Consider the following 22,384-nt stretch of genomic DNA (forward strand, 5'->3'; position numbering starts at 1 on the left):
AGGGGCTTCCCTGGTGGCGCAGTGGTTGAGAATCTGCCTGCCAATGCAGGGGACACGGGTTTGGGCCCTGGTCTGGGAGGATCCCACATGTCGCGGAGTGACTGGGCCCGTGAGCCACAACTACTGAGCCTGCGCATCTGGAGCTTGTGCTCCGCAACAAGAGAGGCCGCGACAGTGAGGGGCCCGTGCACCGTGATGAAGAGCGGCCCCCACTCGCTGCAACTAGAGAAAGCCCTTGCGCAGAAACGAAGACTCAACACAGCCAAAAATAAATAAATAAAAATTTTTAAAAAAGGAATAAAATTATGATACATGTTACAACATGGATGAAACTTGAAAACTCTATGCTAAATGAGACAAGCCAGATGAAAGGAGAAATATTATTTGATTCCACTTACGTGAAGTACCTAGAATAGGCAAACTCAAACACAGAAAGTAGAAGAGGTTATTACCAAGAGTTGCAAGGAGAAGTGAATGGGAGTTATTGTTTAATGGGTAGAGTTTTTGTTTGGGATAATGAAAAAGTTCTGGAAATGAATAGCGTTGATGTTGCACAACACTGTGAATGTACTTAGTGTAAATAAATTATACACTTAAATTTTTAAATGGTTAAAATAGCAAATTTTGTGTTATATATATTTACCACAATAAAAAAGTACCCAAAAAAGTAGATGCCTAAGAGAGAAGTACCCAAATACTCACCAGTTCTAGTTTCCATTTTTCAGCCTCACTAGCAGATGCAGCTTTGTTAATATCTGCATTCCCATGGGAAAACGATCTCTTGGCAGCTTCATCCACCCTAGAATCTTCACCTGTTGTAATCCAAGAATTCTGTATGTTTCCCTAAAATAAAATGTGAAAGTACTTGCATTCAACCTTTAACTTTAAATCAATATACATACTTTACAAATGGAATACTGATTATTATCTGTGATGAAAGGAATAAGAAAAAGAGCAGATGCTTCTAAATACAAATCAAGAATTATTTTACATTTTCAAGCTATTAGGGTCATATTCCAAACAAGTGTTACAAAGTCACATTCCTATAGGTACAGGCAATAATGTAAATGAGCAAAGAGGGGTAGATATCAGTATATTGAACAAATGAACTTATCTCTTACTTCTTTGAAGACATATACTCTTGAAACACATAAACCTCTCTTGGTTTGTTTTTCATTTTCCACATTTCATAAAGGCATGACTAATAATAATAATAATACATATGATGTTTATGTTTACTATGTGCCAGACACCGTTTTATGTCTTCCACATGTATTAACACATTTAATCATTACAACAATCCTATGAGAGAAGTTTCACTGTTATCTCCATTTTATAGATGGGGAAACTGAGTCACACAGAGTAACTGCTAAAAGTCACAGAGGTAGAAAGCAGCTAATAGGTGGCAGAGCTAGGATCTGAATCCTGGCATTCTAGCTCCAAAGTCCTAAACCACTATGCTCTTCTGCCTTTTCAGAAAATTATTTCTCTTCAATAAGAAAAACAGTGCATGGTGATAAATAGAACTGACATGCAGCCTGAACGTCAAGGACTCAGAAAGTAATGGTTGGGGCCATGACAGAGCAACCAAAGGAAGTAGTCACTACTCAGTTTCAGTCAATGGCTGCCATGTGGGAATACCAACTCACATTACCAAAAAATCTTTTGATTTTTAAAAAGATGAGGCAGCTATCTGGCTCTTCAACTGAAACAGTGTTAAATATTGAGTCAGTTTTTCAAACAAACAAAACATGCCTACAGACTGAATTTGGTGAACTCACTGTCAGCTTGCGAACTTTGGCATTCTTTCAACATTCAATGAAATAAGCAGCCCAAAGAACTGGGTGATTTATGTGTGAATCAAGAACTAAAATACTTATATTAATTTATTCAACTAGTAATTATTGAACTCCTGCTAAGGGCCAAGGGACACAGTAGTATTAATAAGAGAGGACATGTCCCCAAACACAGAAGTATACTGCAGTGTCATATGTTAGAATGTAGTAAACTGCATTCATCCAAAGTAGTATTCTGAGATTCTATTCCATATTCTTTGGGAAGTTCAGTTTAATGCAAACATCTGTGTAGTACCTACTATGTTCAGGCACTGTGCTAAAAGCTTGGGGAGGGGGGTAAAAGTGAGCAAGACCAATATTATCCTCAAGGAGTTTACAGACTAATGAAGAAGAGAAACACCCAAGCAGATAATTTCAATTTAACAAGGCAAGTGCTAGGCCAGAGGTGTGCATGGGGGACTACGCCAGAACAGAAGAGGGATACTAAGAGCAACTGGAGATTCAAGGAAAGTTTTCTGGAGAAGTTTTGACACTGGTATGATATCTGAAGGGTGAAAAAGAGTATGCTAGATGGGAAGGGCATGCCAAGAAGAGAGAACATCATGAGAAAACTCACAGAGGCGTGAAACAGCATGGTGCCTGCCAGAGACCTGTAGGCAATTCAGCATTACTAAAGGTTGAAGCACAAGGCAATGAATGTCAGAAGATGAAGCTCTAACTGTTCACAACAGCCAAAATATGGAAACAACCTAAATGTCCATCGACAGATGAATGGATAAAGATGATGTTGTACATATATACAATGGAATACTACTCATCTATAAAAAAGAATGAAATAATGCCATTTGCAGCAACATGGATGCAACTAGAGACTATCATACTAAGTAAAGTAAGTCAGAAAGAGAAAGACAAATACCATATGATATCACTTATATGTGGAATCTAAAGTATGGCACAAGTGAACCTATCTACAAAACAGAAACAGACTCACAGACATAGAGAACAGACTTGTGGTTACCAAGGGGGAGGAGGGAGGGAGAGGGATGGACTGGGACTCTGGGATTGGTAGACACAAACTATTATATTTAGAATAGATAAATAACAAGGTCCTAATGTATAGCACAGGGAACTATATTCAATATCCTGTGATAAACCATAATGAAAAAGAATATAAAAAAGAATGTCTGTAAGTGTATAATTGAGTCACTTTGTGTACAGCAGAGTTTGGCACAGCATTGTAAATCAACTATACTTCAATAAAAAAATTAAAAAACAAAAAAAGGAAGAAGCTAGAGAGTTAAATAAGGGTCTGAAACATAAAGCGTGCAATGTTAATAAGCTTGAACTTGATTCTGTAGGTAGGGAAAAAATCACCCAAGATGTGATTGCATCCAAAATAGTCTTGCAGAGCAATGAAGGAGGGTGGTACTAATTTCCTATGGAGAAATTGGAGACAGTGTGTAGACTATAGATCACTGACTTATGATATAAAATATTGTTTTCTTTGGAAAGAAGTGCTAATCTAATTGACACTTTGTTCTTTCACAGATAGCTTTTAAAAAACTCGAATGATATTTGACCAAGATTTCAAAAATCAAATTACATTTACATCCCTGAAGATCACTGAAAACCTTTGATTTCTTAACTGAGGGGAGGGGTTGGAATGGACGGGGATGAGAAGAGACATGGAAAGAAATGGCTCAGAAATTTTCTACTTAAAAAAAAATCTCCTAGATCTTTGATTGACCACACATGCCAAATTTTCTAATAAAAAGCATATTTTAATATAATTTTTTGAACTCTCAAGAAAAGCCCCTTAAGAAGGAAAAATGATGAAAAATGAAGATGGAAATGAAGTACTCTTTGAATGGTTTTAGTTTTTTAGAAATAATCTGCTTGCTTCTTCAACTGCTAGGTCATAAACTAGGCTAAAAGCTCAAAGTCATGTAGGCTGCCATCCAAGTCCCAGTCCATTGCAAACGAAGATGGTTTGGTTCAATATTGACAAGCTATTCCTAATCTAGGCCGAAAGGCAGTGTAATTCGAGGCCAGGTAGATGGATTTGTGGAGTCAGATAGTCCTTTGTTTGAGTCCCAGCTTTGCGACATTAGACCAGTTGCTTTGGTTACTTAACTGCTGTGTACCTTAATTTAATTACCTGAAAATAGACATAACAACACCTGTCTTGTGTGGCTATCATAAAATGGAAATAATATAATGTAAAGAAAGTACTTGATACAGTACCCGGCATATCACAGCCATGTAGTCATCAATAAATACTAATTCTTACTATATAACTATTTCAATTGCTTTTCCAAAGAAAGCATTAAGAAACTTTGAAAATATATATTCAAATCTGCCAACAGCTTTGGCAAGATTTACCATCAATATGGTAATAGGCTCATTAAAAAGAGTGCAGAAAAAAAAGAAGATAATACCTCTTGATCTGTTTATATTCAAGATATTCTAAATAGTTTCATTTACCTCAAAACTCTCAATACAACACCATGCATAGGTTGCTGAAATGCCTCAATTCACCTACACAAGTAAAAAGTGGGGGCAACAATTCTGTAACAACAAAATAACACAGAAGACTAACATTAAAATAGATATCAAGGTCACCTGACACATCTGCAACAACTGTTTCAATATTAGCACTATGTTTTAGTGCATGTGAATGTTTAAACAAAAACCTCTCTACAACTTTATCCTTCCTATAATCTGTATATCTGTAGTTTTCTTTAGCAAGTTTCCTTTGTTCACATGGCAAAGCATGTGAGCGTTTACCATCATTTCCTTCCCCTTTTGCATTACTCACTTCTCTTGCCCTCTGATTCACTTGTCTGCCTAATTTCCTTTCTTATTTCACTTCCCCATCTTCCACTTCTTTCCATTGTATAAATATTGAAGACTATGAATAACTGAGTCACTGTTCGCTGCATATTTGGAGGAAAAGCAAAAGAATATACTTATTTTAAAAATGAACTTACTTCCAAGTACTTTCTATATGGCTATATCATTTTCAAATTGACACCAAAATAATAAGAAACTAAGATGAAATTTTTAAGTACTAATATTAATAATATAATAATATAAGCTGTGATTAACTACATCCCATAGCAAAGGAGTAAAAAACATTTTTAAGGCAAAAGTATCTCTGATAATTCATAAAAGATATTAAGCTTAAACTTTATTTAAATATCATCATAAAAATTTTATGTCACAGAATTATAGAGATCATCTAATTCTCTGTTCCTCAAAATGTGCTCCACTGATACTAGACTCACTTTGGCAGCTTGCTAATAATTCATATTTTTAACTCAAAGACTTAGCCCAGACCAACTGAATCAGACTCTCAGGGAATGAAGCCAAGGATCTGCACTGTCAGCAAATATCCCAAGTGACTGTCATTCACATTAAAGGTTAAGAACTGCTAATATTGGTGAATTTCTCAAATGCCAATAAATAAACAGAGGACTCATGAGGTTTCATGCTTGAAAGTCCCATAAAATTACTTGTTCAACACCCAGCTTGTTAGGGACAATGGGAAGATTAACATTTTGAATCTTGGACCCTCAGGTCAGTGTTCTTCCTGCTACACCATGCTAACTAGACTTATTGGAATTGAAAGTCCAAAGAAAATTTAGAGAAATACAACAGAATTCTAAGCTACAGTTCTGAACAGTTGCTGGATTTAACCAAATCCTTCCTATATTACATACTCCCTGCTTTCAGACCTGCTCTTTCCATATGGAAAAAACATAAATGGTATGCTCGGAAAGGAAACTGGAGTGGATATTAGGCATCATTACATCATTTCATTTGAGGATTCATTCCACCAATAAATTAAAATAGTGAATTTTAATTTTTGAGGCCCCAAGTGAATACCAGCATAGCACTTCTGCCGAACTGCCAGAAAAAAAATCTATGCAGTTAAGAAGGCAGGGGGAAAGGGTAGGAGGCAACATTCAAACTATGTATTTTAGTTTAATCGTTTAAATAAATGCTCACAGATGCATCCAGAAGTGTTTGTTCCCTCATTGCTTCCTCTTGCCTTTGAGATTTCAGCTCTTGTTGGAGCCTTTCATTTTCAAGCACAATTACTTGTACCCTATTTTTCATTCCAGAGAGTTCCTCCTATAAAAAACAGAAACAAAAACCAAATACATTACGCATTTTTTCTTTTATTTTAAGAAATGCCACTTGTGGACTGCATACATTAAGCAATTTTAAGTAGTGCTTTTTTTTGTTGATTACTAGATGATCCAATATGATATAAAGCATGGAAGACTGATGCTGTCTACCCCTTTTCAGAAATATTATAATTACATCTAGACAAGGAAAGAAGCTCAAGCATTAGCTAACAAAGAGAAGGCTGGGGGAAGATAGTAGAGGACCTGCTAATGGCCATATCACAGGACTGTGTGGTTTCTGACAATTTTTTGCAGGCTTACAGAAATGCTTTAATGAAAAGGTTTATCTAAAAGACTTTTAAGAATGAGGTAGACTGCTGAAAAATAAGGTAAGATTATTATTCTTGATCAAATGCCAATAACTTGTTGAAAATTGACAGAGGACTACATAGATAATAGAGGACACTGAGATAGAAAGGCAAGGAAAGTTACAATGAATACCTATGAACTGCTAGCCAGATGGAAGGAAATTATGAGTGAAATTGTTTGGTGGAGAGCTGTTAAAAAGTGTTTCCTTGGCCGTGCAGGGCATAATATAAAGAATTACCAGTATACAGCAATTAGAAAAGCTATCAAGTTACATCTCACCCTGAAAAAATGTGAAAAATATTGATATATTGATGGTACAATACTTAACTTAATCTTCATTACAAATACAATTGTGCAGTCATTTTTTATTATACTGGTTGTGCAAAAAACTATTGTACAATATATGAAAATTCCATTCAATTATTTTATTCAGAAAAAAAGGCAAAGCTGTAATTGAAAACTGTAATTAAACATTGCATACTTCCAGTTGTTGGTCTGACATATAAGCAGCTTGGAAGACATCACTCCCATCTTCACAATAAGAAAAAAAGCTGAACAAACTGAAGAATCAACGAGTCTTCTTAGATCCATCAGAGAAATAAGGTCACAGGGAAAACTATTATCCCTCAAAACGGAAAGACAGACAGGCACTCCTGAGAAACACAATCTACCAGGGCAGAAACTTCTGGGGGGACCAGTGCCAGGGTAGAAAAATATATCAATAAAGTAATTGATGAAATGCTGGAAGCTTAGTGTAGACCAGTTTGAGTTAAAAACTCCAGGAGGACCCAATCTCTGGGGGGAAGGTGTCTCCTACACTTTTATATGACACTACCAGGTTCTTACAGCAAAGACTAGAGAAAATCCCCCTCCTGCTTCCTCCAGTAGGAGAAGAAAAGTAACCAAAAAGCATTCTGTTCTTTTTACCCAGGCCTGCCTCAAGAGAAACTATCTTACCAGAGCCTAAAAAACATGTTTTTTTTTCAGAACTTAAGTGACCTGGGGGAAGGGAAAAAAACCAACTCCAGCTTCCTAGCCTTGCCATCTCACTTAAGGGGAGGGGGAGACTGAGAAACACTTGTGAAGGACATAGCCAAGGGGCACAGGGTCACTAAAAGACTGAGACCTAATCATAGGACTACAAAATGCTCCCCATACTCCCATACCCTACCACCACATCAAAAGGGCTCTTATATCATAACAAGGGAATACACTAAAATAACTGCACATCTCAGAATGTATTTAAGAAGAATTCTCAAGGGAAGCCCAAAGACAACAGCAGAGACAAAAACCAGGACACTAGAGGAAATTTTAGCCTCTAACACCTATATTAACAGCAAACAGTAAACACAGTCTAACTCCTACAACAAACAAAACCCTCACACTAAATGCATATTTCCCTCAGTTCCTTTTACTCAGTACATCATGTGCAGCATTCAACAAAAAATTAGAAGGCATACTAAAAGACTTAAAACACAGATGCAAGAGGCTAAGCAAGCATAGAACCAGCCTTGGGTATAGCAGAGATGTTGGAATTATCAGATGGAGAGTTTAAAATAATTATGATTAACATGCTAAAGGGTCAAACAGAAAAAGTTGTCTACATGCAAGAACAGATGGGTAATGGAAACTAAGAAAAAAATAAAAATGCTGGAAATCAAAAACACTGTAGTAGAAATGAAGATTGCCTTTGATGGGCTCATTAATAGACTGGACACAACCTTTTTTTTTCCCCCCTATTTTTTTGGTCATGCCACATGGCATGAAGGATCTTAGTTCCCCAACCAGGGATCGAACTTGCACCCCCTGCAGTGGAAGCACAGAGTCTTAATCACTGGACCACCAGGGAAGTCCCTAGACTGGACACAACCAAGGAAAGAATCAGTGAGCTTGAAGAACTGTCAACAGAAACTTCTCAAACTGAAATGCAAAGAAGAAAAAGAATGAAAAAGACAGAAGAGAATATCCAAGAATTGTGGAACAATAAAAAAAGGAAAAGAAATATGCAGTATTTCTTGCTTATAAAGAAGCAATAATATTGCTTATAAAGAAGCAATAATTACTGAGAATTTCCCAAAATTAATTATAAGCACCAAACCACAGATCCAAGAAGCTCAGAGAACACTGAGCAAGATAAAACTAAAAAATCCACACCCAGGAATAGCATATTCAAACTGCAGAAAATCAAAGACAAAGAGAAATTCTTTAAAGAAGTCAGAGAAAAAAATACCCTTCCCTATCAAGAAGCAATGATGAGAATTATATCAGCTACTCTTCAGAAACTATGCAAGCATGGATAGAGTGCAATGGAATATTTAAAGTTTCGAAAGATAAAAACCCCACCAACCTAGAATTCTGTATTCAGTGATACCAACCTTCAAAAGTGAGGGAAAAATAAAGACTTTCTCAGATAACCAAAAATTAGGAAATTTGTCTCTGGTAGACCTGCCTTGCAAGAAATGTTACAAGAAGTTCTTCAGAAAGTAGGAAATTTATTTAGGTTATAAACTCAGATCTACATAAGGAAAGAAAGAGCATTTGAGAAGGCATATATGGAGATAAAGTAAAATATTTTATTTTTCTTAATGTTAATTGATCTAACAGGTAACAGTTTGTTCAGTATCATATTAGCAATAGTGTATGTAGTGATCATAGCTTATGGATAATTGAAATGAATGACAGCAGTGCATAAGGGTCAGGAGGGAGGAACTGGGAACCCTGTTATAAGGAACTTTCCCAACCCCTGAAGTGCTCATTGAAAGTAGACTTAGAGTAGTGGTAAATGTAACTGCAAACTCAAGGACAACCACTTATAAAAGTTAAAAAAAAAAAGAAGTTCAATTGATATGCTAAGAGAGGAGAAAAATGCAATCATATAACATGGTCACTCAAAACCAGAGATGGCAGAAAAAACAAGTGGAGGACAAAAAAAAGAAAGAAAGAACAAGGGCAATGAATAGAAAACAGTAAGAAATATGGTAGGTATGATAGATATCCAACTATATCAATAATCACATTAAACATCCATGATCTGACTATACCAATGAAAAGACAGACTGTCAGAAAAAATAAGACCCAAATACATGTTGTCTACAAGATGCCTGCTTTAAATCTAAAGACACAGATACTTTAAAAGTAAAGGGATGGAGAAAGACATACTATGCTAACATAAATCAAAAGAAAGCTTGAGTAGCTGTATTAATTTCAGACAAAGCAGACTTCATACTAAGGAAAAAAATATCAGGGATAATAAAGAGGCATGACATATTGATAAACAGGTCAATTTTCCAAGAAGTCATAATAATCCTAATGTGTGTATGCCTAACAACAGACCATCAAAATACATAAGGCAAAAACTGATAAAACTGTAAAGAGAAACAGATGTATCTACTATTTCAGTTGGAGATTTCAATATCCCTCTATCAGTAATTGACAGATCTGGCAGACTGGCAAAATATCAGTATGGACATAGTTGAACTGAACAGCACCATTAATCAACTGGATCCAATTGACATTTATATACTACTTCATCCAACAACAACAAAATACACATTCTTCTCAAGCTAACACAGAACATTCACCAAGACATACCATATTCTGTGGCCTAAAACCATATGTTAACAAATTAAAAAGAATAGAAATCACACAAAGTATGTTATCAGATCATAATGGAATTAAACTAGAAATCAATAACAGAAAGACAGCTGGAACACTCCTAATATATGTGGTGGTTAAACAACACTCTTCTAAATATATATGGGTCAAGAACAAAATCTCAAGAAATAAACTGAAAATATATATATATATTTTTTTTGCGGTACGCGGGCCTCTCACTGTTGTGGCCTCTCCCGTTGCAGAGCACAGGCTCCGGAGGCGCAGGCTCAGCAGCCATGGCTCACGGGCCCAGCCGCTCCATGGCATGTGGGATCTTCCCGGACCGGGGCACAAACCCGTGTGCCCTGCATCGGCAGGCAGACTCTCAACCACTGCGCCACCAGGGAAGCCCTGAAAATATTTTAAACTTAACAAAAATGAAAATACAAATCGAAATTTGTGAGATGCAACTAAATTAGGGAAAAATATTAGAAAAGAATAAAGATTTCAAATCAATACTCTCAGGAAACTAAAACAAACAAACAAACAACAACAAAAAAACCCAAATTAAATCCACAGTAAGTGGAAGAAAAGATAAAAAAAAATTAGGGTAGAAATAAATGAAATTAAAAACAGGAAATCAACAGAGAAAAGCAACAAAGCCAAAAGCTTGGTCATTGAAATGATCAATGAAATTGATTAGACTCTAGCCAGGCTAACTAAGAAAAAAAGAGAGAAGACACAGATTACTAATATCAGAAACGATACCACTACAGATCCTATGGACATTAAAAGGATAATAAAGGAATATTATGAACAACTGTATATCCATAACTTGATAACCTGGAGAAAATGAACCAACCCCTTGAAAGACACAATCTACCAAAACTCACAAAAGGAGAAACAGTTAATCTGAATAGGACTACATCTATTAAAGAAATTGAATAAATAATTAATAATCTTTCAAAACAGAAAGCACCAGGCCCAACATTGGTTCACTGGTGAATTCTATTAAACATTTAAGGAACAAATGAGACCAATTCTGTAAAATATCTTCTATAAAATACCAGAGGAAATACTTCCTAACTTATTCTATGAAGTCAGCATTACCCTACTACCCAAACCGGGTGAAGACACTATAGGAATGAAAAACTACAGACCATGAATACAGATGCAAAAATCCTCATCAAAATATTAGTGAATCAAATCCCACAATGTACAAAAAGAATTATACAACAAGACCAAATGGAATTTAATCTACCTATGCAAGTCTGGCTCAATATTTCAAAATCAAATAACGTAATTCAACAAGCTAGAAAAAAAATCATAGGATCATATCAATAGATGCAAAAAAAGCAAGTAACAAAATCCAGGAGCCATTCAAGGTAAAAACCTCAGTGAACTAGGCATAAAGGAAATACATCTTCAGTTTAATAAAGAACATCTACAAATAACCCATAGCTAACATTGTAGTTCACGGTGAGACAACAGATGGCTTCCTACTAAGATCAAGAATAAGACAGTAAGGTAGATAGCTAGTGGGAAGTAGCCGCATGGCACAGGGATATCGGCTCGGTGTTTTGTAACCGCCTGGAGGGGTGGGATAGGGAGGGTGGGAGGGTGGGAGACGCAAGAGGGAAGAGATATGGGAACATATGTATATGTATAACTGATTCACTTTGTTATAAAGCAGAAACTAACACACCATTGTAAAGCAATTATACCCCAATAAAGATGTTAAAAAAAGAAAAAGAATAAGACAATGATGTCACCTCTCATCATTCCTATTCAACATCATATTAGAAGTCCTAGCTAATACAATAAGGCAAGAAAAGAAAATAGAAGCTATACAAGAATAAATTTTTTAAAAAGACAGCTGTATTTTTCACAGATGACATTACTGTCTATGAAGAAAATGTCAAAGAATCAAAAAAAACCTGCTAAAATGAGTGATTATAGCAAGGTTGCAGATTACAACATTAATATACAAAAGTCAATTGTTTTCTTACATATTAGTAATGAGTAATTGGTATTTGAAATTAAAATCACAATACCATTTACATTGACACGAAAAAAATGAAATACTCAGGTATAAACTGCACAAAATATGTATAAGATCTATAAGAATAAAACTGCAAAACTCTGATGAAGACATCAAGGAATATCTAAATAAATGGAGAGATATTCCATGTACATGGATAGGAAGATTCAATATTGTCAAAATATCACCTCCTCCTAACTTGATAGATTTCAATACAATCTCAATCAAAATTCCAGAATGTTACTTTGTAGATATTTACAGATTGATTTTAGAATTTATATAAAGAGGTAAAAGACCCAGAACAGCCAACATGATATTGAAGGAAAAGAACGAAATTGGAAGATTGACACTACTAGACCTCAAGACTTACTATAAAGCTCCAATAATCAAGATAGTGTGGGACTTCCCTGGTGGTACAGTGGTTAAGAATCCACCTGCCAATGAAGGGGACACGGGTTCGAGCCCTGGTCCAGGAAGATGCCACATGCCACGGAGCAACTAAGCCAGTGCACCACAACTACTCAGCCTGCACTCTAGAGCTCGCGAGCCACAACTACTGAGCCTGCGTGCTACAACTACTGAAGCCTGCATGCCTAGAGCCCGTGCTCTGCAACAAGAAAAGCCACTGCAATGAGAAGACTGCACACCTCAATGAAGAGTAGCCCCTGCTTGCTGCAACTAGAGAAAGCCCATGTGCAGCAAAGAAGACCCAATGCAGCCAAAAATAAATAAATGAAAAATAAATAAATTAAAAAAAAAGACAGTATGGTATTTGTGAAAGAACTGACCAATAGATCAATGAAGCAGAATGGTGAGCCCAGAAATAGACTTACACAAGTACAGTTAACTGATCTTTAACATGGAATAAGGGTAATTCAATGTAGATAGTCTTTTCAAAAAATGATGCTGAAACAGATGGATATCTACATGTAAAAAAAAATTTAAATAAATCTAGACACAGATCTTATACCCTCACAAATATTAACTCAAAATGGAGCATAGATCTAAATGTAAAACACAAAATAATCAAACAGCTAGAAGAAGAATAAGAGAAAATATTAGTGATCTTGGGTTTTGCAATATTTTTAGATATAACACCAAAAGCACAATTGCATGGAAAAAATTGATAAGTTGAACTTGATTAAAATTAAAAACTTCTGCTCTATGACAGTTAAGAAAATCAAGACAAGCCAAAATTGAGAGAAAAGAATTGCAAAAGACATCATATGTGATAAATGACTGGTACCCAAAGTACATAAAGAACTTTTGAAACTCAACAATAAGAAAATGAACAGCCCAATTTAAAAAATGGGCAAAAGACCTGAATAGATACCTCATCAAAGAAAGTATATAAATGGAAAATAAGCATATGAAAAAAATATTCAACACTGTATGTCACAGGGAATTGAAATTAAAACAACAAGATACCATCACATATCTTTAACACACTAGAAATCAAAACACTGACAACACCAAATCCTGGCAATGATGTGGAACATCAGGAACTCTTATTCTTTGCTGACAGGAAAACAAAATGGCACAGTCACTGTGGAAGACAGTGTGGCAGCTTCTTATAAGACTAAACATACTTTTACCAGGCAATCCAGCAATTGTGCTTTGTGGTATTTACCCAAATGAGTAAAAACTTTATGTCCACACAAAACCTCTACACAAATGTTTACAGTAGCTTTATTCATAGTTGCCAAAACTTAGAAGCAAGTGAGATTTCCTTCAATGGGTGAATGGATAAACAAACTATGTTATATACATACAATGGAATATTACTCAGTGATAAAAAGAAATGAGCTATCAAGCCATGAAAAGACATGAAGGAAACTTAAACGTATATTATGAACTCAATGAAGCCAATCTGAAAAGGCTACAAAACTGTATGATTCCAACTATATGACATTCTGGAAAAGGCAAAACTATGGAGACAGTAAAAAGATCAGTGGTTGCCAGGGGTTTAGCAGGTAGGAAGGGATAAACAAGCAGAGTGCAGATGATATTTAAGGCAGTGAAATTATTCTGTATGCTACTGTAATGGTGGGTATATGTCATTATACGTTTTGTAAAACTTATAGAATATAAAACACAAAGAGTGAACACTAATGTAAACTGAGGAATTTAGTAAATAATAATGTAATAATATTGGCTCATCAATTGTAACAAACAATTGTACTACACTGATGCATGATGAAAATAACAGGGGAAACGGCTGGAGAGCTATAAAGTACATGGAAGTACATGGGAACTCTATGTACTTTCAACTTTTCTGTAAACCTAAAACTGATCTAAAAAATAAAGTCTGTTAATTAATCAAACTAATAGGCCCTTAAACAGTACTTTCATTATCTTACTCACTTGTTAAAATGTATCATATTTATACTCTGTCTGACTTTCAAGAATTTTGTAATCTTCCATTTTATCAGTTCAGCATTATTTTAATTATTTCTAAGAGATATCCTCCATTGTAAGAATTTAGAATAGATGCCTCATGTCCCCCATAAATAAATCATATTCAGCCTGAATATATTCTTTCATTGTTGCTGTTTTTTCTTTGAAATTCGTTCATCTCCCTTCTGCTGATCTAATGATCCTACACCTTAAGATTATTCTCTGCCATAAAAACATCCCCAAAGACACTAGCTTTTAGTAACCTTCTTCTCTCATTATAATTATAGTTTATACCACAAAATAAACAGCTACACTATATCTTCTACAGGGCTGCTGTGGTCCTCATAGGTAACAGTGCTCTCAACTAAATGGTAAGTTTATTATGATGTATATTGCAGAGTGGCAGAATCTGCCATCCCCTAATATGTCACTTTGGAAGAATTATCTTGAGCTAAGGGCACGTGAAAAACAGCAGGTACAAGAAGAGTGCTCTGACTTCCCCTTTTCCTCCTGAAAGAAGGAATAAAACTCTCATGTGAAAGATGCTCTCCCTACACCAGGAAGAAAAAAACATTCTTATCACCAGAGACAAGAAGTAGAGGCTGAGAGAAATCTGTACAAACAGACCTTGTTAAAAGAACTCATCTTCTTTACCTCCCCACATATTTTAGTTACACTTCCACAGCTGCCTCTCTTTGTTCAACCAAGTATAAAAACATTTAGGTTTCACCACTTCTTTGGGTCTTCACCTCCTTATGAAGGCTCCCATGTCACATAAATCCTGCATTAAATAAATGGGTACCCTTTCATCCTGTTAATCTGCCTTATGTCAATTTAATTTTAAGGCCCAACCAAAGACACTATGAGGGCAGAGTTAAACTTTTATTTCCCCTACAATATCTCTTAAGTTTTACCCACAGCATTTTAGAAATTAACAGAAGCTTATTAATGGACTGAGTCCTAGGATATTATTTCAGCTTTTCTGGTAATCCAAGAATACTTGTATAATAATGATTGTATCCTCAAGAACAAAGAGAAAATGACATGCTAAGATCAGGAAACGCCCTTGAAATCTCAAGACATTAAATGTTTAAAGGTTTCTTAAGTTACCTATCAGACTTACACCTTGCAAGAGTAGCCAAACGTTGAAAATGTAATACATATAATACTGATAAAAAAGATATCAGTAACTCCTATGAAAATATCACATGATCTGATGCACTGATATTTAAAAAAAAAACCAAAAAACTAAAACACTAACATACTTTGGGAAGGCAGAAAGGCTCCAATGGCATTAATGACATTTCCAAAGTTCATACAGTCATGCAATATGTAACATCTAGTGTTACATGCCATAGGTGACACATCTGGTTTCTTGATCATAAGTATCAGTACCCCCGTGAGCTATCTGTATTCAAAGCCAAGGTAAGAACCTTTACACTGACATGGGGTAGATTTAATCTACTGCTTAGAATCCCTACTTGCTGCACAACAATTTCAATAGGTTGATAAGTGTGGGAGAATGATTGGTATTACTATTCCAAAGCATTTGCCATAAGCTGGGCTAAAGTAAACAGGGTGGAAAGGAAAAATTCTGAAACGTGAGAGAATATTATCAAAATATTAGACATAGTTATAGACTACTGAGAAATTAAGTATTCAGAAATGGCATAGTCAGGAGTATCATTCCCAAGCCTGAGAAGCTCCTATTACACATCAGTCTTTTCAAGCATATAAAGATGGCAACTGTCAATGTATTGCTATAAACATGACGAATAATAGCAAATTTTCACACAAGGCATTATTAATATCAACTTTAATTTAGGTTGGCTTAAATTTTTAATGAGAAACTTACCTTACAGAACTTGACTTCTGCCTCTAAATGATGAATGTATTGAGACTGGTCACTGATGATGGGAACAAAATTGTGTAGAGCAGGCATATCGGTTTCCTCATATTCTGATGATTTCTAAGGCAAAAATAAAAACAAATGAAGCATGTTTGGATTTAGCAAAGAATCAGTTAATACCATCTCTATACTCAATTTAGCACTGATGTCATATAAACATAGTATAAACATAGACTAGGGAGATTGCTTCAAGATGGCAGAGTAAAAGGACGTGCACTCACTCCCTCTTGCAAGAGCACTGGAATCACAACTAACTGCTGAAAAATCATCGACAGGAAGACACTAGAACTCACCAGAAAAGATACTCCACATACAAAGACAAAGGAGAAGCCACAATGAGATGGTAGGAGGGACACAATCACAATAAAGTCAAATCCCATGCCCACTGGGTGGGTGATTCAGAAACTGGAGAACATCCTTACAACAGAAGGCCAGCCACTGGAGTGAAGGTTCTGAGCTCCCCCTCAGGCTTCCCAACCTGGGGGTCCGGCAACGGGAGGAGGACTTCCCAGAGAATCAGACTTTGAAGGCTAGTGGGATTTGATTGCAGGACTTCCACAGGACTGGGGGAAACAGAGACTCCATTCTTGCAAGGCACACACAAAGTAGTGTGCATCAGGATCCAGGGATAGGAGCAGTGACCCCACAGGAGACTGAACCAGACCTACCTGCTAGTGTTGCAGGGTCTCCTGCAGAGGCGGGGGGTGGCTGTGGCTCACTGAAGGGACAAGGACACTGGCAGCAGAAGTTCTGGGAAGTACTCCTTGGCATGAGCCCTCCCAGAGTCTGCCATTAGCCCCACCAAAGGGCCTGTAGCCTCCACTGCTGGGTCACCTCAGGCCAAACAACCAACAGGGAGGGAACTCAGACCCACCCATCAGCAGACAAGCGGATTAAAGTTTTACTGAGCTCTGCCCACCAGAGCAACACCCAGTTCCACCCACCACCAGTCCCTCCCATCAGGAAGCCTGCACAAGCCTCTTAGATAGACTCATCCACCAGAGGGCAGACAGCAGAAGCAAGAAGAACTACAATCCTGCAGCCTGTGGAATGAAAACCACATTCACAGAAAGATAGACAAAATGAAAAGGCAGAGGACTATGTACCAGATGAAGGAACAAGATAAAATCCCAGAAAAACAACTAAAGGAAGTGGAAATAGGCAACCTTCCAGAAAAAGAATTCAGAATAATCATAGTGAAGGTGATCCAGGACATCAGAAAAAGAATGGAGGCAAAGATCAAGAAGATGCAAGAAATGTTTAACAAAGACCTATAAGAATTAAAGGACAAACATCTAGAAGAATTAAACAACAAAAAACAGAGATGAATAACAAAATAACTGAAAAGAAAAACACACTAGGAGGAATCAATTGAAGGATAACTGAGACAGAAGAACAGATAAGTGACCTGGAAGACAACGATGGAATTCACTGCTGTTGAACAGAATAAAGAAAAAAGAATAAAAAGAAATGAAGACAGCCTAAGAGACCCCTGGGACAACATTAAATGCACCAACATTCACAGTATAGGGGTTCCAGAGGAGAAGAGAGAGAGACAGGACCCAAGAAAATATATGAAGCGATTATAATGGAAAACTTCCCTAACATGGAAAAGGAAACACCCAGGTCCTGCAAGCGCAGAGAGTCCCAGGCAGGATAAACCAAAGGAGAAACACACTGAGACATACAGTAATCAAATTGACAAAAATTAAAGACCAAGAAAAATTATTAAAAGCAAAAAGGGAAAAATAACATACAAGGGGAGCTACCCTGGTGGCACAGTGGTTAAGAATCTGCCTGCCAATTCAGGGGACATGGGTTCAAGTCCTGGTCTAGGCAGATCCAACATGCTGTGGAGCAGCTAAGCCCATGTGCCACAACTACTGAGCCTGCACTCTAGAGCCCTCAAGCCACAACTACTGAGCCCTCATGCTACAATTACTGAAGCCCACATGCCTAGACCCTGTGCTCTGCAAGAAGAGAAGCCACCACAAGGAGAAGCCCGCACACAATGAAGAGTAGTCCCCGCAGACCGCAACTAGCGAAAGCCCGCACGCAGCAATGAAGACCCAATGCAGCCAAAAAAAAACAAACAAAGAAACACACACAAGGGAACTCCCATAAGGTTAACAGCTGATTTCTCAACAGAAACTCTACAAGCCAGAAAGGAGTGGCAAGATATACTTAAAGTGAGTAAAGGGAAGAAACTGCAACCAAGATTACTCTACCTAGCAAGGATTTCACTCAGATTAGACGGAGAAATCAAAAGCTTTACAGACAAGCAAAAGCTAAGAGAATTCAGCACCACCAGATCAGCTCTACAACAAATGCTAAAGGAACTTCTCTAAGTGGGAAACATAGGAGAAGAAAAGGACCTATTAAGAAAATGGTAATAGGAACATACATATCAATAATTACCTTAAATGTGAGTGGATTAAATGCTCCAACCAAAAGACACAGATTGATTGAATGGATACAAAAACAAGACTAGTATATATGCTGTCTACAAGAGATGCACTTCAGACCTAGGGACACATAGAGACTGAAAGTGAGGGGATGGGAAAAGATATTCCATGCAAATGGAAATCAAAAGAAAGCTGGAGTAGCAACACTTGTATCAGATCAAAAGACTTTAAAATGAAGAATGTTACAAGAGACAAGAAAGGACACTACATAATGATCAAGGGATCAATCCAAGAAGAAAATATAGCAATTATAAATATATATGTACCCAACATAGAAGCACCTCAATACATAAGCAAATGCTAACGGCTATAAAAGTGGTAATTGACAGTAACACACTAATATTGGGGAACTTTAAAATCACACATACACCAATGGACAAATAATCCAGACAAAAAATTAATAAGGAAACACAAGCTTTAAATGACACAATAGACCAGTTAGATTTAATTGATATTTATAGGACATTCCATCCAAAAACAACAGTAGACACTTTCTTCTCAAGTGCATATGGAATATTGTCTAGGATAGATCACATCTTGGGTCACAAATCAAGCCTTGGTAAATTTAAGAAAATTGAAATCATATCAAGCATCTTTTCCTACCACAACACTATGAGATTAGAAATAAATTACAGGGAAAAAAACATAAAAAACACAAACATATGGAGGCTAAACCATACATTACTAAATAACCAAGAGATCACTGAAGAAATCAAAAAGGAAGTTAAAAAACACCTACAGATACATGACAATGAAAACACAATGATCCAAAACAGATGGGATGCAGCAGAAGCAGTTCTAACAGGGAAGTTTATAGCAATACAATCCTACCTCAAGAAACAGGAAAAATCTCAAATAAACAATCTAACCTTACACCTAAAGGAACCAGAGAAAGAAGAACAAACAAAACCCAAAGTTAGTAGAAGGAAAGAAATCATAAAGATCAGAGCACAAATTAATGAAATAGAAACAAAGAAAACAATAGCAAAAATCAATAAAACTAATAGCTGGTTCTTTGAGAAGATGAACAAAATTGATAAACCTTTAGCCAGACTCATCAAGAAAAAGAGGGAGAAGACTCAAATCAATAAAATTAGAAACGAAAAAGGAGAAGTTACAACAGACACTGCAGAAATACAAAGCAGCATCAAAGACTAGTACAAGCAAAAGTACGCTAAAAAAAATGGACAACCTGGAAGAAATGGACAAATTCTTAGAAAAGCACAAACTTCTGAGACTGAACCAGGTAGAAAGAGAAAATATGAACAGACCAATCACAAGTAATGAAATTGAAACTGGGATTAAAAATCTTCCAACAAAAAAAAGTCCAGGACCAGATGGCTTCACAGGTAAATAATATCATACATTTAGAGAAGAGCTAACACCCATCCTTCTCAAAGTCCTCCAGAAAATTGCAGAGGAAGAAACACTCCCAAACTCATTCTACGAGGCCACCATCACTCTGATACCAAAATCAGACAAAGATACTTCAAAAAAAGAAAATTACAGACCAATATCACTGACGAACATAGATGCAAAAATCCTCAACAAAATACTAGCAAACAGAATCCAACAACACATTAAAAGGATCATACATGGTGATCAAGTGGGATTTATCCCATGGATGCAAGGATTCTTCAATATACTCAAATCAATGTGATACACCATATTAACACACTGAAGAATAAAAACCATATGATCATCTCAATAGATGCAGAAAAAGCTTAAGACAAAATTCAACACCCATTATGATAAAAACTCTCCAGAAAATGGGCATAGAGGGAACCTACCTCAACATAATAAAGGCCATATATGACAAACCCACAGCAAACATCATTCCTGATGGTGAAAAAGTGAAAGCATGTCCTCTAAGATCAGGAACAAGACAAGGATGTCCACTCTTGCCACTATTATTCAAGATAGTTTTGGAACTCCTAGCCATGGCAATCAGAGAAAAAAAAGAAATAAAAGGAATACAAATTGGAAAAGAAGAAGTAAAACTGTCAGTGTTTGCAGAGGACATGATACTGTACATAGATAATCCTAAAAATACCACCAGAAAACAACTAGAGCTAATTAGTGAATTTGGTAAAGTTGCAGGGTACAAAATTAATGCACAGATCTCTTGCATTTCTACACACTAACAACGAAATATCAGAAAGAGAAATTAAGGAAACAATTAATTGCATTCACCATTGCAACAAAAGGAAAATACCTAGGAATAAACCTACCTAAGGAGACAAAAGACCTGTATGCAGAAAACTATAAGACACTGATGAAAGAAATTAAAGATGATACAGACAGATGGAGAGATATACCATGTTCTTGGATTGGAAGAATCAACATTGTGACAATGACTATACTACCCAAAGCAGTCTACAGAGTCAATGTAATCCTTATCAAATTAGCAATGGCAATTTTTTACAGAACTAGAACAGAAAATCTTAACATTTGTATGGAGATAGAGAAGACCCCAAATAGCCAAAGCAATCTTGAGGGGAAAAAAACGTAGCTGGAGGAATCAGACTCCCTGACTTCAGACTACACTACAAAGCTACAGTAATCAAGACAATATGGGACTGGCACAAAAACAGAAATATATATCAATGGAACAGGATAGAAAGCCCAGAGAGAAACCCATGCACCTATGGTCACCTAATCTCTGGCAAAGGAAGCATGGATATACAATGGAGAAAAGACAGTCTCTTCAATAAGTGGTGCTGGGAAAACTAGACAGCTACATGTAAAAGAATGAAATTAGAACACTCCCTAACACGATACACAAAAATAAAATCAAAATGGATTAAAGACCTAAATGTAAGACCGGACACTATAAAACTCTTAGAGGAAAACATAGGAAGAACACTCTGACATAAATCACAGGAAGATCTTTTTTGACCCACCTCCTAGAGTAATGGAAATAAATACAAAAATAAACAAATGGGACCTAATGAAACTTAAAAGCTTTTGCACAGCAAAGGAAACTATAAACAAGACAAATAGACAACCCTCAGAATGGGAGAAAATATTTGCAAATGAATCAACGGACAAAGGATTAATCACCAAAATATATAAACAGCCCATGCAGTTCAATATTACAAAAACAAACAACACAATCAAAATATGGTCAGAAGACCTAAATAGACATTTCTTCAAAGAAGATATACAGCATGCCAAGAGGCACATGAAAAGATGCTCAACGTCACTACTTATTAGAGAAATGCAAATCAAAACTACAATGAGGTATCATGTCACACCGGTTAGAATGGGCATCATCAGAAAATCTACAAACAACAAATGCTGGAGAGGGTGTGGAGAAAAGGGAACCCTCTTGCACTGTTGGTGGGAATGTAAATTGGTTCAGTCACTGTGGAGAACAGTATGGAGGTTCCTTAAAAAACTACAAATAGGACTACCATATGACCCAGCAATCCTACTACTGGGCATATACCCAGAGAAAACCATAATTCAAAAAGACACACACACCCCAATGTTCATTGTAGCACTATTTACAATAGCCAGGTCATGGAAGCAATCTAAATGCCCACCGACAGACGTATGGATAAAGATGTGGTACATATATACAATGGAATATCAGCCTTATAATGGAATGAAATTGGGTCATTCGTAGAGATGTGGATGGACCTAGAGACTGTCATACAGAGTGAAGTAAGTCAGAA

At 36.4% G+C, this 22,384-nt stretch overlaps 1 protein-coding gene across 1 annotated transcript in view; it reads right to left on the minus strand.

Annotated features, from left to right (window-relative positions):
• Positions 1 to 702: 702 nt before the first annotated feature.
• Positions 703 to 22,384, minus strand: part of LOC112396680 (serologically defined colon cancer antigen 8 homolog) — a gene marked incomplete at its 3' end in the record, with an annotated part of 37,951 nt that continues 16,269 nt past the window's right edge. The window contains exons 4-6 of the mRNA XM_024740465.1: positions 16,186 to 16,299; positions 5,808 to 5,933; positions 703 to 843 (exon numbers count right to left, since the gene is read on the minus strand). Of these exons, the coding sequence (XP_024596233.1) occupies positions 703 to 843; positions 5,808 to 5,933; positions 16,186 to 16,299 (381 nt within the window). The remainder of the gene's footprint in view (positions 844 to 5,807; positions 5,934 to 16,185; positions 16,300 to 22,384) is intronic.

Source organism: Neophocaena asiaeorientalis, unplaced genomic scaffold (genome assembly GCF_003031525.2).
Source record: "Neophocaena asiaeorientalis asiaeorientalis breed wild unplaced genomic scaffold, Neophocaena_asiaeorientalis_V1.1 scaffold291, whole genome shotgun sequence".
In the NCBI taxonomy this organism is placed as follows: Eukaryota; Metazoa; Chordata; class Mammalia; order Artiodactyla; family Phocoenidae; genus Neophocaena; species Neophocaena asiaeorientalis.